Source organism: Leptosomus discolor, chromosome 6, assembly GCF_034619465.1.
Source record: "Leptosomus discolor isolate bLepDis1 chromosome 6, bLepDis1.hap2, whole genome shotgun sequence".
In the NCBI taxonomy this organism is placed as follows: domain Eukaryota; kingdom Metazoa; phylum Chordata; class Aves; order Leptosomiformes; family Leptosomidae; genus Leptosomus; species Leptosomus discolor.
Window position 1 is genome coordinate 1,275,742 of NC_141396.1, and position 14,267 is coordinate 1,290,008.

Below are 14,267 nucleotides of genomic sequence, written 5' to 3' on the forward strand. Positions count from 1 at the left end.
AGAAAGAGCCTTAATTTCTGCCAAACTCGTTCATTGCTCGAAGCATTCAGCAGCAGCAGGACGGGCCCAGGGCAGAAGTCTGATTTCGAGGTCCGAGATGGCCAGCTTCTCTGAAGTCAGGAGTTTTGTAGCCCCACCTCAAATCCCGTCACCCCTCCCTGGAGCAGACTCCTTCCCGCCTTTGGGGTTCCCATCTCACTGACCTCTCCCTGCAGATGCTGAGGGCCCACAGGGGCAAATCTTCAGCCCTCCGAACAGTGGGGAAGTAGGTGTTCGCTTCCAGCGCTGCGAGGGTGCCCTGTTAATGGTCTCCTAAGTCTGATGAAATTAGGTAGGTGTTTATCTGGCGTGAAACAGGTCAGGTCCGGTGCTGACACTGATGATGTAGAATTGCAGCTGAGGAGAGCATCACCCTTACACTGCTGCAGTAAACTGTCCTCTCCCGAAGTGAGCCCCGAGGTGCTGCCTGCCTTTAGCCAGGGGGTCTGGTAGGCACGGGGACTCGGGCAATAAGCAGTCAATATTTTCTCAGAAACACCTATTTGTTCTAATCGGATGCGATCTTGGAAAGAGGCTGTCAGGGGAAATGCCGACCTCGTGGCACGGACAAAGGGCAGGTTCTTCGCTGACGCTTCACTGCAGGCTCCTGCGTGCGATGCCTGGCCGGAGCGCTTCCCGTAGGAGTGAGCTCGTGGCGGGTTGTGGGAACACAACCTAGAGATGAGTGCTGGCTTTCGGGTTTGGGGGCACGAAAACAGAGGAAAGGAAAATAAACCAAGATGAGCCTCTTCAGTCACTCCTTTCAGGTCTGCACTCCTTGGCAGGTTTTATATAAAGCTGTCACTTTTCTGTAGCTTGAAGTATAGCGTGGTGTTTCGCTGCTGAGTTCCTCTTTGATCACACCGATAGAGCATCCTTCCACCTAACGAGCTGTCGGAGGTCCCTTGGCAGGGCCGGCAAGCCCCGCGGTTTAATAACAAACTGCAGGTTTGGGTCACTGCTCAGCTGTCAGCGGCCGCTCCCTGGCTGCTCCGAGCGCGCCAAGAAGCCCTGCTGTCCTGGAGGGTTTTCTGGAGAGGGCTAAAAATCCTCTCCCGAGTCGGCAATTACTGAACTGTTTTCTATCTTACCTTGTTAAAGAACAGAAGATTCCCAAGCTGCTGACCAGGGGGAGGCTGAAACGGAGGAGAAAAACGAGGAGACGTCAGCCCCTCAGATCACGCCTCCCCTAGAAGAGCGCATCACTCATTTCCGAGACATGCTTCTGGAGAGGGGGGTAAGAAACGCGCTTGCTTTCCTTGACATACCCCGCTTGTGAAAACAGGGCATCATCCGGGACCGCTGCAGGCGTCGTGTCGTGACTGTGACTTAGCAGTCAGGTGAAGAATTGCCGAGAAGGGGGTTTCTGTCTATTAACTGTGTCGGTTTTGTGATGCTTCACTGTGACTTTCCCTCCGCTGCCATGCAGTCAGAGGCGGCCGTGCAGAACGGAGAGCCCTGTGCAGCTGCAGTCCCTACAGCTGGGCCCAAAGATAACCAGAGGTGGTTGCTCCTCCAGCACACACCAGTGGCTCCGCAGGGCGTGGGGACTGCAGCCACGTGCCATCCCAGGGGTGATGACCCCCAGAAATGATGAACAAAGAGCGGGAGAAGTGTCAGGTGCCTCACCTGAGAGACAGTGCCAGGCTCAGAAATAGTCCTGGCAAGGTCTGGGGGTTTTTTTTAGCGTGGGAGAGGTTTCATCACCCCAAACTCCAATGGTCCCAGCAGTGGGAAGCCAAATTCACTTAACTGGCCATCCAAAATCTGCCCAGTCTGGTAGGAAAGGATGTTCTGGAGTCTCAGGAGGGTTAAGAAAACCTGCGGTTTTCCCTGGACCTCCCCGACCGTCCTTGGGCAGACCTGGTGGTTCCAGCTGAGGCTGAGGTGCAGGAGTGTGGGATGCTCGGGGCTTTGGGCTGGACGGGGACAAGAAGAGATGGTCCCCTCCCCAGCCAGCCAGGCGAGAGCACCTGGGGCATCGTTCCCTCCCACAGACTTGGTGGCCGCGGGGCTGGTACAGGCTCCGGGAGGGCTCGGAGTTATTGCAGCCGTTTTGCCGTGACCTAATCAAGATTAGGAGTTGATAGATGGAGCACAAACTCGATTTGCAGACAGAACCCATCAGCACTGTGATGAGCCTCGTGACCAATGGTGAAGTATGAATTACAGAGCAAGTAAGAGCACCGGGTGACGGATTTTGTAATGAGCTTCAGCCTGGTTTTTATTTTCTGTGCTAGCAGTTCCAAACCTGTGTTGCGCTGGCTGCGTGGAGGTTACCATCAGTGTGAGGAGTTTTGGATACTGTGATTTATAAACAGAAAACCGCCTCCACAGAAGCTCAACTCGCAGTGTCCCTTCTTTCAGAGAGCTGATCATTCTGGGAGTGAATGGAATTAATAAGCATACAGCTTTAGGTCCTAATCCTGTAAATGTAAATGGGTGTGTGATGTACGTGTGAGCAGCGTATGCAGATTTTATGGTTCCCTCCGACCCTCTGCAAATGTGTATTCTATAGAAGTCCGTGTAATTACTGTAAAGAAAAAAAAAATATCCAAGGTGTCTGCTGTTAGGCAGTAAAGCCTATAAAATTTATCACTAGTAATCAGCAGACTTTAAAGGTAGATAATTAGAGCTTCAGGAGCTCAACAGTAAATTATCTCCACGCCAGACCTGCTTTATTAATACGTTCTGTTATTTATGCTTAAAAAATGCAGAAGTGCCGTAAATGAATACTGCTTGAAGGCTTCTGCTGGCGTATTTTGAGTTAGGGGGCAATAAGTCAAAATTTGAAAGTATTAGGGTTGTTCTATAATCGGATTCCTCAAGTGTTTCCAGTCTAAGAGTCAGACTTGCTCATTAAAATAAGAAATTCTGGAAATTTACTGTGTGGGTTTGCTATTATTTAAAAATCTATAGATAATAGGTTACTTTGCTTTCACCCTGAGCATTTTTTAAATGTCCCGAGAAGCCGCTGGTTAGCACCAGCTGGTTGGCATTGCCTGAAATGCCGTGAGGCTGTTGGTGTTATTTTAAACTGATTATTTAATGGACATTTCCTGCCATTTTCTCCTAATGTCGTTATTTCTCAAGAAGTTACTTGATGGCATTACAAAGAGCTTGAACTAGGTGGAGTTCTTCAGCCTCGTTCTGAATCTTCCTACATAAATTATATCAACAGAAGAAAATTTATTGTAATGTTTTAAAAATATATGTGATTTTTGGAGTAGCTCCAAGACAATGGCACGATTCTTAAGTCAGTGGCAAGTTTTCCTTTGTAAAAATGTAATCTCTGATGTCCTCCTGGGAGTTCAAAAGTTTCCACAAAATCTTGGTGGGAAGGGGAAAACCCAAGCCTCTTCCTGGCTCCCTCACAGCCATGGCATCAAAGTACCCACGTTCTACAGTCCGCAGTTCTGGGAAAGTCTTCCCTTTGCTGGGATGTGAAACAAGACTGTTTTTAAAGGATTCCAAAAGGTGTGTTTTTCTCAAGATTTTACCTTCTTAATACTGGGGAGAAAAAAGGGGGTTCAGGGGGTCCAAACCCCCACCTTCCCGCCTCAAAACGATTCTTGCAGCCTCCGCGTTATCCTAAAGAACACATTTTAAAAGAACAAATGAACGGGGAGTGGGGGGTTGGTTTATTTTCCCCCATCCTGTTTTTCAGACAGACCCAAAGAGCCCCTTTCTAGAAGGACAAGCCGCTGAATCTCACTTGAATTTCTTATAACGGGGGTCGGTTTGGGGTGCTGGGAGCAGTGGGAGGTGTCGCTCCCAGCTCGGGCGCAGGGTGGTCCTTGCCGCTGCCGACCCGGGTGCCTCCTCTCAGCCCTTTCCCACCCCATCCTTCTGGCTGGTTTTTGCCTGGTTTGGGAGCGTGAGTCCGAGGGGGACATCGTTCCCGACCAGAACAACATCTCCTGAAAGCTGGGAGTCCTTTGCTGGTGAAGATGGAAGCATCCACTGAAATATCAGGCACTTCACCTTTCTGTTCCTACGAATCTTTCAGTCAAAGCCAAAATCTCAACGCGCCATCATCGCTGAGCTTCCAGAGCGAATTAAAAATAAAATCAGCTGTTCAGACAGATGTCCTTGCACTCCTCAACGTACTGCTCAAACTCAATACGTTGAATTTTTGTGAGGTTTTTTCCCTCGTGCTTTGCACTCCGGTTAAGAGCAGGAGTTGAGAACTGGAACCCCACGGCAGGCTCAGACCTCTCTTCTCCTTCCCCTCTGTGGGGACACTAGGGAAAACCCCCAAACCTCAGGACTTCGCCCCCTGCGCTGGCAAGGAGGGCGACCCGCGGGCTGTGAGGAGACGACGCCTGGAGGAGGCGGCCCTGAATCACTGCGCGTCCGCAGAGTTAGCCTGGACTTTGGATATGCTGATGTTGAACCGCTCTGAGAGGAAAACCAGTCCTTTTAAACCCACTTTGCTTCGTCAGAGCTTTCCTGTTTGAGTGTTAATTACTCTGTTTTAACACTTCACGTAATTTTTTTAGTGAATTTACTCTTCTTTGTGATTAGATGGAGCGATTCGAATATTTTATGTTACTCCGGAGTTTTCTGTAACAAACTAATTAACAGTGATGCTGTGCGAGGTACCGAAACCAGGCTGGGGATTTCAGTCCTGCACTCCGACTGCTGTTCCCTACAAGTCCCGGGCAAAGTGCGGGACCTGCTCAGGCTCGTGGTGGTCCTTGCCGCCCCCTCACCGTAAGGCGGTTTCGGAGGAGATGAAGGAGCTCGGTAGGGGCGCGATGTTCCCACCTGATGCGGCTGCAGGAACGGGGGCGATGCACGGGGCTCGGAGGGACGCCCAGGGTCCCGCTCTGCAGAGCTGCGTTCGGCAGGAGAGGGGAGAAGCCTCGACATGAGACGTGGCAGCCGTGCTGCCGGTGGGGAGCGGCACGTTTACTGCAGCAGCCGGGTGCTCTGAAGATGTTCGCTGTTAGCTCTTCAGTGTGGGCCTGCACCGGCAGCCTCCTTTGGGTCATAATTTGAGTTTGGGAGAGGAGGGGAGTTAAGGCTGAGATAATTGCTTAAATGGAAATTGATGCTTCTGCTGTACAAAGGGGATAATAAAATGGCATTTTCCTTTCTGCTATGGATTCTTTCCATCAAAAATCTGGAGCGAGCGTCTCCCAGATACCGAGATGTCCTAGAGCAAATCAATACTAATGGTGGGGGGGGGGTGACCAGAGCGTTGCCAGAAACAGATTAAAATTCAGCTTCCAACCGCTCTGAGGCATCCTTTAGAGGGTTCATTAGCTTTCTGAACTACTCTTTTGCTTCACCTTGGAACATTTTCTTCTTTCACATCCTTATTAAAATTCCTTAATGCAGCTGTGTTTGTGTACTTCACAGGTTTCAGCATTTTCTACATGGGAAAAAGAGTTACACAAGATAGTATTTGATCCCCGCTACCTTCTGCTAAATTCGGAAGAACGAAAGCAGGTGAGCGTTACCTCCAGCGTAGCTTCTGACCGGCTGCGAACGTCTCCTGAATGAACCGTAATAACAGAGTAACGGTCTTGGTAGGAGAAAAAGAACTGCATAAAATTAAAAATTCTTTTTTTGGGTTTTTCAGTGAGACTCGTAGTTTAGGCTCTGCTTGTAAGGAAGTGCTGTCGCCTTTGACAAACAAGGGGTAACAAGTGGGTTTGGACATAGAGACGAGCTACGGTCTCTTGGGTTGTAGGAACAACTCCTGCTGAGCCTGGGAAGCTGGGCTGCGGAAAGGGAAATGGCCGTAAGGGGACGTTTCTGCTCGGGATTATTGAAAAATCGTAGAGAGACTACTTCATTTTTAGAATGTTTTCTAGGAGTTGGAATTTACTGCTGTATTTTGCAATAACTAAGCTTGCTAGACACACAGGGATCGAGCACTGTGGCTGGTGTCTCAAAGGCTTTAGTTTTTCTGGCAAGCTGCAGAGGGAAGCGGACTCCTTGCTGCCGTGCTCACGTGGGCATTAATTATCGCCAGGGGCCTGAAAGGGCCTGAGGGCTGCAGATTAGTCTAAAAATTTTAGGAGGGATGCAAGAATGCTGCAGAGAAGGTGAACGCTTCCATTCCCTAGTTATTTCTCTTCCTTACCAGTCTTTTGTCGTCCTGAAAAAGGAAGAATTTTGAGTATGGGATTGTCCGTGTTTTGAATAAACACGATGAAAAATGTGCTTATTCCTGTTCCATTGCACTGGGGCCCATATTGTCTTGTGATTCTCCAGAGAGCTCCTGTAGGTGTTTACCGAGGGACTGGGCACATACATCTTCATTTACTCCCTTTACCAATATTTTCTTTCCTAAGAAAAAAAGGACAATAAAATAATGAGGAAATACGGGAATGAAAGTGTAAGAGAAACTGCTGGAATGGAAAATACTGCTAGACGAGAGACTAAGCGGGGAGTTCTGTGTTTATTTCAGGGAATCAGCAAGGACGAAACCTAGACCTTGATGAGTCAATCAAGACATATTACTGCTTTCATTTTCCCAGCCTTGGAGATGATACAATAAAAATACATCGTGAATACAGATAATATCATGTGCTTGAAGCACTGCTGAGGGGGGCCTCGTCTGTGGGGTATATTGAATGCTCGGGGAACGGGTTATGAAAAGCAAGGAGTTGGCAGTGCTGTGGGTAGAAACCCGCAGTCGGGTAGAGGTTGGCTCTGAGAGCGACTGATTCGGGCTCAGAGCTCGGGTGGAAGGGGACGGTCGTTGGACGCTCCTCTGCAGAGCAGGGTTACGAAAACAGCAATCTTGGGAGCACATGCCAGGTCTGTAATATATTTTAGCTGCTGAGCTTGAAGTTAAGATTTCTAGACGTGATGGGCCGTTTCATTAGACCCCGTCTTCCTCCAAGAAGTGGTTTAAGAAGAGAGTTAGGCTCGGACAAGAGCAGACGCCTGATTTAATGGAAGTGCTTCTTGAAGTGCAGCTCAGAGGAGTAGAAGACGTTATTTAGCTTTATGGAGACATTTACCTTCACGGGTGCTGGCTGCGTGGCCTGAACAGCGAGCGTCTGAGTGCGTTTGAAATGATGCAAATGGATTTATACCGGAGGGGGTTAGAGGTGAAAAGCGGCTCCCACTGTGAGTGAGGAAGGAGGGGGGGAAGGACGGAGCGCGTGCCGGAGCGTGCCTGGCGGTTCTGCAGTTTCCTCCTTTCCGTGGGCAGGCAGGCACAAAAGGGTAGGGCAAGTGTTTTGGCTGTGATCCGCGAGCGTCCGGGGGAGCTTCCTCTTGACTCGAACTTGCGCTGAGGTGGGTTCGACCGAGGAACGTAACGATCTGTTATTGAACATCCGCGGTTTGCTCCGCTGACTTGCCAATATTTTCCCAGGGGTTACGATCAGCTGAAAGATGCTGCTGTGTTTAAGAAAGGAACAGTGAAGGGTAAAGGAGCAACTGCGTTAAAATAGTGAGCTATCTGTTAATTTTGATTTATTACCTTCGTAATAGCTTCACTGACACTAGAAAGGCAAGCAGTAACAGTGTCCCCTACTTCATTTGTTCCCTTTTTTCCATCTCACTTACGCAATCGCACACAGTATAATGTATTTAGATTTCCTGGGGGTTTCGTAGTACTTCTTTCATGGCCGTTTTTTGATGTTTACTTTTCCGGTGCTATTTCTTCCCTTTTCTACCCACCGTACTAAATACCGGGTGTAATTTGGTTACTTCAGCTTTCGTGAAATGTGGATTTGCACCCGTGCATCCTCATGGCTGATGAGAAGGCGACTGTGGTAGAGACCATAGTAATGATGCTTAATGTATGCAATTTGTGGTGAAAAGGATGGTGCATGTGTAAAGCCAGTAGCATTTTGAGGAGCAGCTCCTTTTATCCAACAGCTTAGCGTGCCACACATTTTAGAGTGGGAAACCAGCAGGGCCGGATTTTTGGTATTAAAAATGTGATTAGAGCAGTTGGCAGAATTTTGTGACATTGTGAACTCCTTAACTCCTTTTCAAGACACCAAAAATCCTGGTGCTGAGCGGCATGTTCAGCTGCCAAGTACCGTTGGAGGAAGGCTGCCGACCCTTCCAAACGCATTAAAGCTTTCGGGTGTGTGTGCACAGAGGAGCGTGTGCAAGCTCGTGGTTTTTGGCGACTGATTTCAAAGGTCTTCAGGCTTTTTGGGGGGGTAACGTGGAGAATATTGATGTTTAGCACCACAGACATTTTCAGGAATTCCAGCAAGTTGGGAAAGATGCGAGATCCAAACTGCGTAACTGCAGTCGGATGTACAGATGCACTAAACCTGATGCTGTAGGCGTGAAAACGCGAGCAAAACACTGAAGTCAGGAAATTTTGATTTATGTTGCCCTTGATGTTTGCATGAAGGTGTCTGTCCCAGTTGTCCCTTTTTCCGGCTACTTGTTTTGTGTGGCCGCGCGACCAGTGCTGCACGAAGCAGGTTCAGCTGCACGCGAGTCAGCCGGTGCGGAGGGCGGAGGAGAGCTGCGGTTCCTGAGACTGACAGCCCTTCGCTCAGGCCTAAACACCATAAAGGCTTTGTTAATAAATCCTCTGTCTTGTTTCCCTTTCTTGAAAAGATATTTGAACAGTTTGTCAAGACCCGGATCAGAGAAGAGTATAAAGAAAAGAAAAACAAGTTGTTGTTAGCCAAAGAAGAATTCAAAAAGCTCCTTGAAGAATCCAAGTTATCGCCAAGGTATGGCATTGCCTTCTGAAGATTTGTGGAGATAAGCTTTCTCGTTTGGCCTGTGCTTATCGGCCCCAGAACTTTGCAGCCAGCTTGTACGTCCCTTGTTACAGTGCTGTGGGACATTCCATCCCTAATATTTGACAATATTTTGTCTCATTACTGGGAAAGGGAACGTTCCATCTCTCTCTCTGTTCCTCTCCCTCTCTCTCTCCCTCTCTCTCTAATATTTTGCGTAACACATTTATTTTATATGCACATATATGCTATAATTACACACGTATATATTAGTTATGTAAAATCAGTACCTGAGTGTTAAATCTCGTTTATATTAGGCGTACAGGTGTAACTAGTGAAAATCTGTATTTAGGTTTGGTTTTTGATGGAAGAGAAATATAATTTAACAAAATTAGTATTAATGCCACATCACTAGATTAAAATAAAGCGTGCAACGCTATAATTAATTTTTCCGCAGTGCTTTTTAATTAATGGATCCAAAACTGCACAATACCGAACGCAGTGCTTAGGTCAGTGCTTTTGCGTTTGTAAATTACATGAAAATAAAGGTTTATACATTATAAATCTGATTAAGTTGTTGGAACTAAGAAATTACCGTTTTCTCTACTGAAATATGCTGGTGATTGTACAGCACTGCCTGCCTAGACACGTGGGTACAAACAGGCTCTACAGAAGGAATAGTTAGGAGAAGTTTTTTGCAACAAAATTGAGAATATTGTGGGCTACCGTAGCAGCTAAACGCTGGTTCCAGCAACGCTGTTTTGAGTCTGCCAGGGCAAAACAGTGGTGGCCTGCGGGACAGAGAGCGTTTTATCTGTTAACGTTTTTGTGGAGGCGACCGCGAGACCGCAGCATCAAAGCGACTCACCCGCCTGCAACAGTCTCTGGCTCGATTTGGTACACAATGAGGTAAATAAATCAAAAATATTTCCAGTAAAAAGAGAACAGGCCTTTCCCCACGTGGCTGTGACGAACCTACACGTGCTGTAGGGCCCTGGTGTAGCCGACAGTCCAAGTGCAGGAGGCAGGGCACGGTGACGGAGCAGAGTCATCCCAGGGAGAGCAAGGCGGCGGCGCGGGGTTGCTGCCCTTCCCATCGTCACCGCTTTCCTCCTCTCCTTCGTTAACTCCAGCTTCCCATCACATCCCATGGCGCTGTGGACGCAACCGACAAGGAGATTAAGCTAGAAAACGCTGCTGGAAGAGCGTACACCTTGGGAACACAACAATGTGCACCTTGGAAACACTGAAAGCCCGGGAGTTTAAATAAAAACCCCCTTGTCGTTGGTCTGTGAACCGTGGTGCCGGTTCTTTATAGCGCCCGCCATGCTGCTCTCGGGCCTGGACACGTGGGCCTGGACTGGGGTTAGCAAAGGCATCCGGGCAAAATACCAGTGAACGTCTGTGTTTACTGCGTTGGCGTTGGAAGATGCTGGAGCTGGCGGTGAAATCCTCCGGCAAAGCTGCCCGTGGGTTGTGATGGCGCCGTGCCCGTCACTCCCAAGTTACGCTTCGTTTTTTGCTGGCTTTGGGAAAGGTCAGACCAACGTGGTGTTTCGTGCGGCGCTGTGTCCTGCTGGCAGTCAGGGTGCAGTTGTTTGCGATTAGACGCAGGGCTCTGCTCTGTTACAGGCTAATTACCGCAGTGCTGGCCCTGAGGGCCGGCAGGTTAGGGCTGCAGTAACCTGTGCTGTAGCAAATACTGCGCTAGTGATCCAGAATTGTCCTGCCAACCATCACCCAGGTTTTTCTGAATCCCAAACTGGAACTCCACTGTTGCAGGCGGGTCCGTGAGTCCAAAGCCCAGGCGGTTCTGGCGTGGTCTCGCCTCCCTCGTCCCGGGTTCACCGTCATGCTCCTGGCAAATGTTCCCCGGAACGCCCCTCGTTTTTAGTGTCTCTGTGAACAGTTAGGTGAGATCCAGGCCGAAGCGTCCGCGAGTGGATTGATGAAGTCGCAGCTTTAAAATGTCTCTCTTTTCCGCAGAACAACGTTTAAAGAGTTTGCGGAGAAGCACGGAAGAGATCAGCGGTTTCGCCTTGTTCAGAAGAAGAAGGACCAAGAGCATTTTTTCAATCAGTTCATACTTGTTCTTAAAAAGAGGGACAAAGAAAACAGGATAAGGCTACGGAAAATGAGGTAAAACCTCCTGAAACTGGCAATAAATACACACACCCGTGCTGTGACTGCAGGAAGAAGTTCAGGTGAAGGCTGAAGCGTTGGGGGTTACACGAGCAGCGGCGTGACGAGGAAGCGGATATCCCTGAGAAAAACTTTCTCTGGACGGGGGTTGTTGAACATCTCTTGAGTTGGTGAAGGCTGTTCTGCGGGAATCTGAAGGATATTTTGTTCTCAAAGAATTAATGTTTCATATTGAAGCTCTCTTTTGTACCACATCCAGAGTTTGATGCATTTCTAATTGCCATGATATGTCAATCCCTTAATTGTTTTAATTATGCAAATTACTTGTAATATACACAAATTATGAATCCAATGCAGATTTGTAATTAAGCAGAAGCAGATGCCATCCATAACAATCTCAAGATATTTTCATCATTTAGGGGAATTATCTAAAGCAATCTTTCGGCAACTTTATGCACTAACATAGCGTGTTAGAGGTAGGGCGGGATGCGGGAATTCGTTACCCGGTGGTCATACGTCTCTGTCCAGTTCTCTGAGTAGTAGTAAGAAGATAATTAATTGTTAATCTTAGTGAAGAGTGTGAAAATCTTGGCGTATGTTCCATAGGAAAACTCTTTAAGTTTCAGAAATAGCTTTCTAACGGCCGTGCGTGGTGCTTTCAGGCACGCGGGCGACAGCAACACTTCTCCGTCAGAGTTCCTGAGCGCAGTTATTTTGTAAAACCATCGCAGTATGATTTGAATTATGTTGCTGTATGTGAAAAGTCTGCATGAGATTTTTCTCATCATATTTGTATAAATAAATATTTAACTTTTTTAATTAATAAATATTTTAAGCCAGTTTTCGGGGGCGGGGGGGGGGGAGTTAAGTTTCTAAACTTTTTGAAGTGTTGGTCAAAATAACGCAGGTCTCATGGATTTTACTCGAGATAGAAAACCAGAGAGAGCTCCCGCCGCTCGTGGTTTGTGTGCAAATTCCACTAATACCAGTCGGAGTTCTGAGCGTAGCGTGAGCAAAATAGCCGCTCTGACCACGAAGGTGGGATGTCGTGGCTGGAGTAACTCGGCACAGCTCCGCTGAACGCCAGCGTATCCCTTCCTTTGTGCTGCAGGAGAGACGCACTCTCCTCTCTCTGTGGTCGTAAGCGTTTTCTCAGTTGACCTATTTTTAAGTTATTAATCATTAGATTTATAGTTTCCTATTTTCTAGGAGTGTTCTTGGTATTTTCCTCGACTAATGGTAATTTTTTCTTTAGATGTGCGCTGGATATTTTTTATAATCAAGGAAATAAAGTATTTTCTAATGCTTTGGAAGAATGAACTCCCAATAATTCAAAGAGTAGTACTTAACATAAGCTGTGTTTTAGAAAGTATGTAGGGTTTCAAACTTCTACACACAAAAAAAAAAAAAAAAGAAAAGAAATTGTCATTTATTTCTACGAGAGCAAGATCCGGCCCAAAGCTGCTGGTGGTGTGAGGGAGGAGGCGTGTTGCTGGGTGGGAAGTTCCTGGTTAAACAGCGCTGCTGGGTTTTTCTCCCCTCCGCCAGGGAGGGTGACGCTTCCGCAGCCGGCGGGCGCGGTGGGGTTTTGCAGGGCTTGAAGGCTCGTGGCAGCCGCTCGCTCACAGCTGCACTGAACAGTTACTTTCACATCACTGGAAGAGCCGGGTTTGCTCCCACCGCTGCGTGACTCGGGAGTCCGGCGTGAGTTATGTGGAGACGAAAGCTCTTCGCTTGTACCGGTGGTGGGACTGGGCAGCGGTGACCCAGAGAAGAGGTGTAGGTCTTTCACTGGACCCAAAGACGGGCATCGCAGGGGTTTTCATGAGGTTTTGCAAATTTTCCTGATTAAAAAACCAAAAAGCAGTGAGATCTTGCTTTTATGACTGAAAGCTCTTCTGTTTCAGTGGCTTGTACCCTTGTGTTGTTTCCTGGTTTAAATGTATGTGCATATCCAGACCCTATACTGCCATCCCCTATTTCAAATGTGAATAAAATGGGGTATTAATATTTTGGGGATTCTCCTTGATTTTAGCATTTCCTGACACCGTCGGAAATCCTCGTCACGATGTAAGTGTGATAGCGGGTGGGTAACGTGTTTGATTTTCTCCTGTGAAACACAAGAAGTGATCAGTGCCGGTGGTGATCCGTACCGGTTAGAAAGACTCCAAGTTTTCTTATATTTAAAATGGGGGAATATTAAAGTGAACGCAGCTAGCCCCATGATCCAACATGTGTATGTTAAGGCCCGTTATGGTGCAAAATGCTGATAGTCACCGAGGTCAAAATACCTTCAGAGAAGCGCTTCAAGTCTGTGGATGGGTATGATCTCATCCCAAAATAGTATTTTTATGGCCTCTTCGTTTCACAGCACCCTTAGAAAATCCTAATCGCTCTTCAGGTGCCTCAAGTTAGAACCTTCTCCTCTCTTGTTATTAATATGTAAGAAAAATGGCTTTGTCAGAAGCAACGGCTTTTCGTTGTTGGCAGAAGTCTCGGGCGGTGGCAGAGCCCATCCTCCACGTTAACCCTCTCCTGTTCTTATACAGACGTAGTTTTGCCGAGCTGAAGGAGAAACCTGGGTAACAGTGAGAAACCACAAAACCATTTTAGATTTTTACTTGAATAACAGAGCGCCTGGGTGGGGATGCCTGTTCCTTCCTTCTGGCTGGCGGGGGGAGCGGAGACGCCGCTCCTCGTCGGGATTTGGTTCCTCACCTGCCCCAGGAGCACCGAGGGTGGATGCAGCATGGCCGGTCCTGGGGTGGGTGCCACCGAGGCACCCCTGTGCTCCCGGGGGTGCGCTGCTGCCGACAGCAGGAGCGCCTGTTCTCCGAGCCAGGGCTTAGAAAATGGAACAGAACAGCTTTGGTGTGTCCTGCGTCTGATGCAAAAAACTCCGAGGGGTTGAGGGGAACCGTTACATCCCCTGTATTTATATACTGCTTTTGCCATGTATAAAAATGAGCAAATAGACGCATTAGCATTGTGAATATAAATGAATTAGCATTCACGTCTAACATATCGAAGAAAAACCTTCTGGCACAGCTTTTTAGTACAGCCCAGGATGAATATAGGTGCTTTTTGCTTTACCACGTTATCCTTTGGATTGGTATAGTATATAGCACATAATATAGCCCTTAATACTCTAATTCTAATTATCGCTGTTTATAATCATATTACTTTAATAACATTCGACTGCTTTGCAGTCAGGAAGGCCTTGAAGGCTGCAAGCTCTGCTCCAGCTCTGTCCGTTTGTCCTGCAGACGGTCGGGCGAGGCTGTCGTTGTCGAGGCTGGAGGTGAGGTTGGTCTGGCCTCCAGGCCTGGGACAATGAGGCTGTCCCTGATGTCAAGTCCAGCAACTCTTGGAGAAAAAGGAGGCCTGATGCTTGGTTTGGCT

General features: G+C 47.9%; 1 protein-coding gene across 1 annotated transcript in view; it reads left to right on the forward strand.

Moving 5' to 3' along the window:
- Positions 1 to 10,866, forward strand: part of TCERG1L (transcription elongation regulator 1 like) — a 91,454-nt gene extending 80,588 nt beyond the window's left edge. Inside the window, exons 10-13 of the mRNA XM_086467084.1 lie at positions 1,141 to 1,276; positions 5,407 to 5,496; positions 8,596 to 8,714; positions 10,710 to 10,866. Of these exons, the coding sequence (XP_086323210.1) occupies positions 1,141 to 1,276; positions 5,407 to 5,496; positions 8,596 to 8,714; positions 10,710 to 10,866 (502 nt within the window). The remainder of the gene's footprint in view (positions 1 to 1,140; positions 1,277 to 5,406; positions 5,497 to 8,595; positions 8,715 to 10,709) is intronic.
- The last annotated feature ends 3,401 nt before the right edge of the window (positions 10,867 to 14,267 follow it).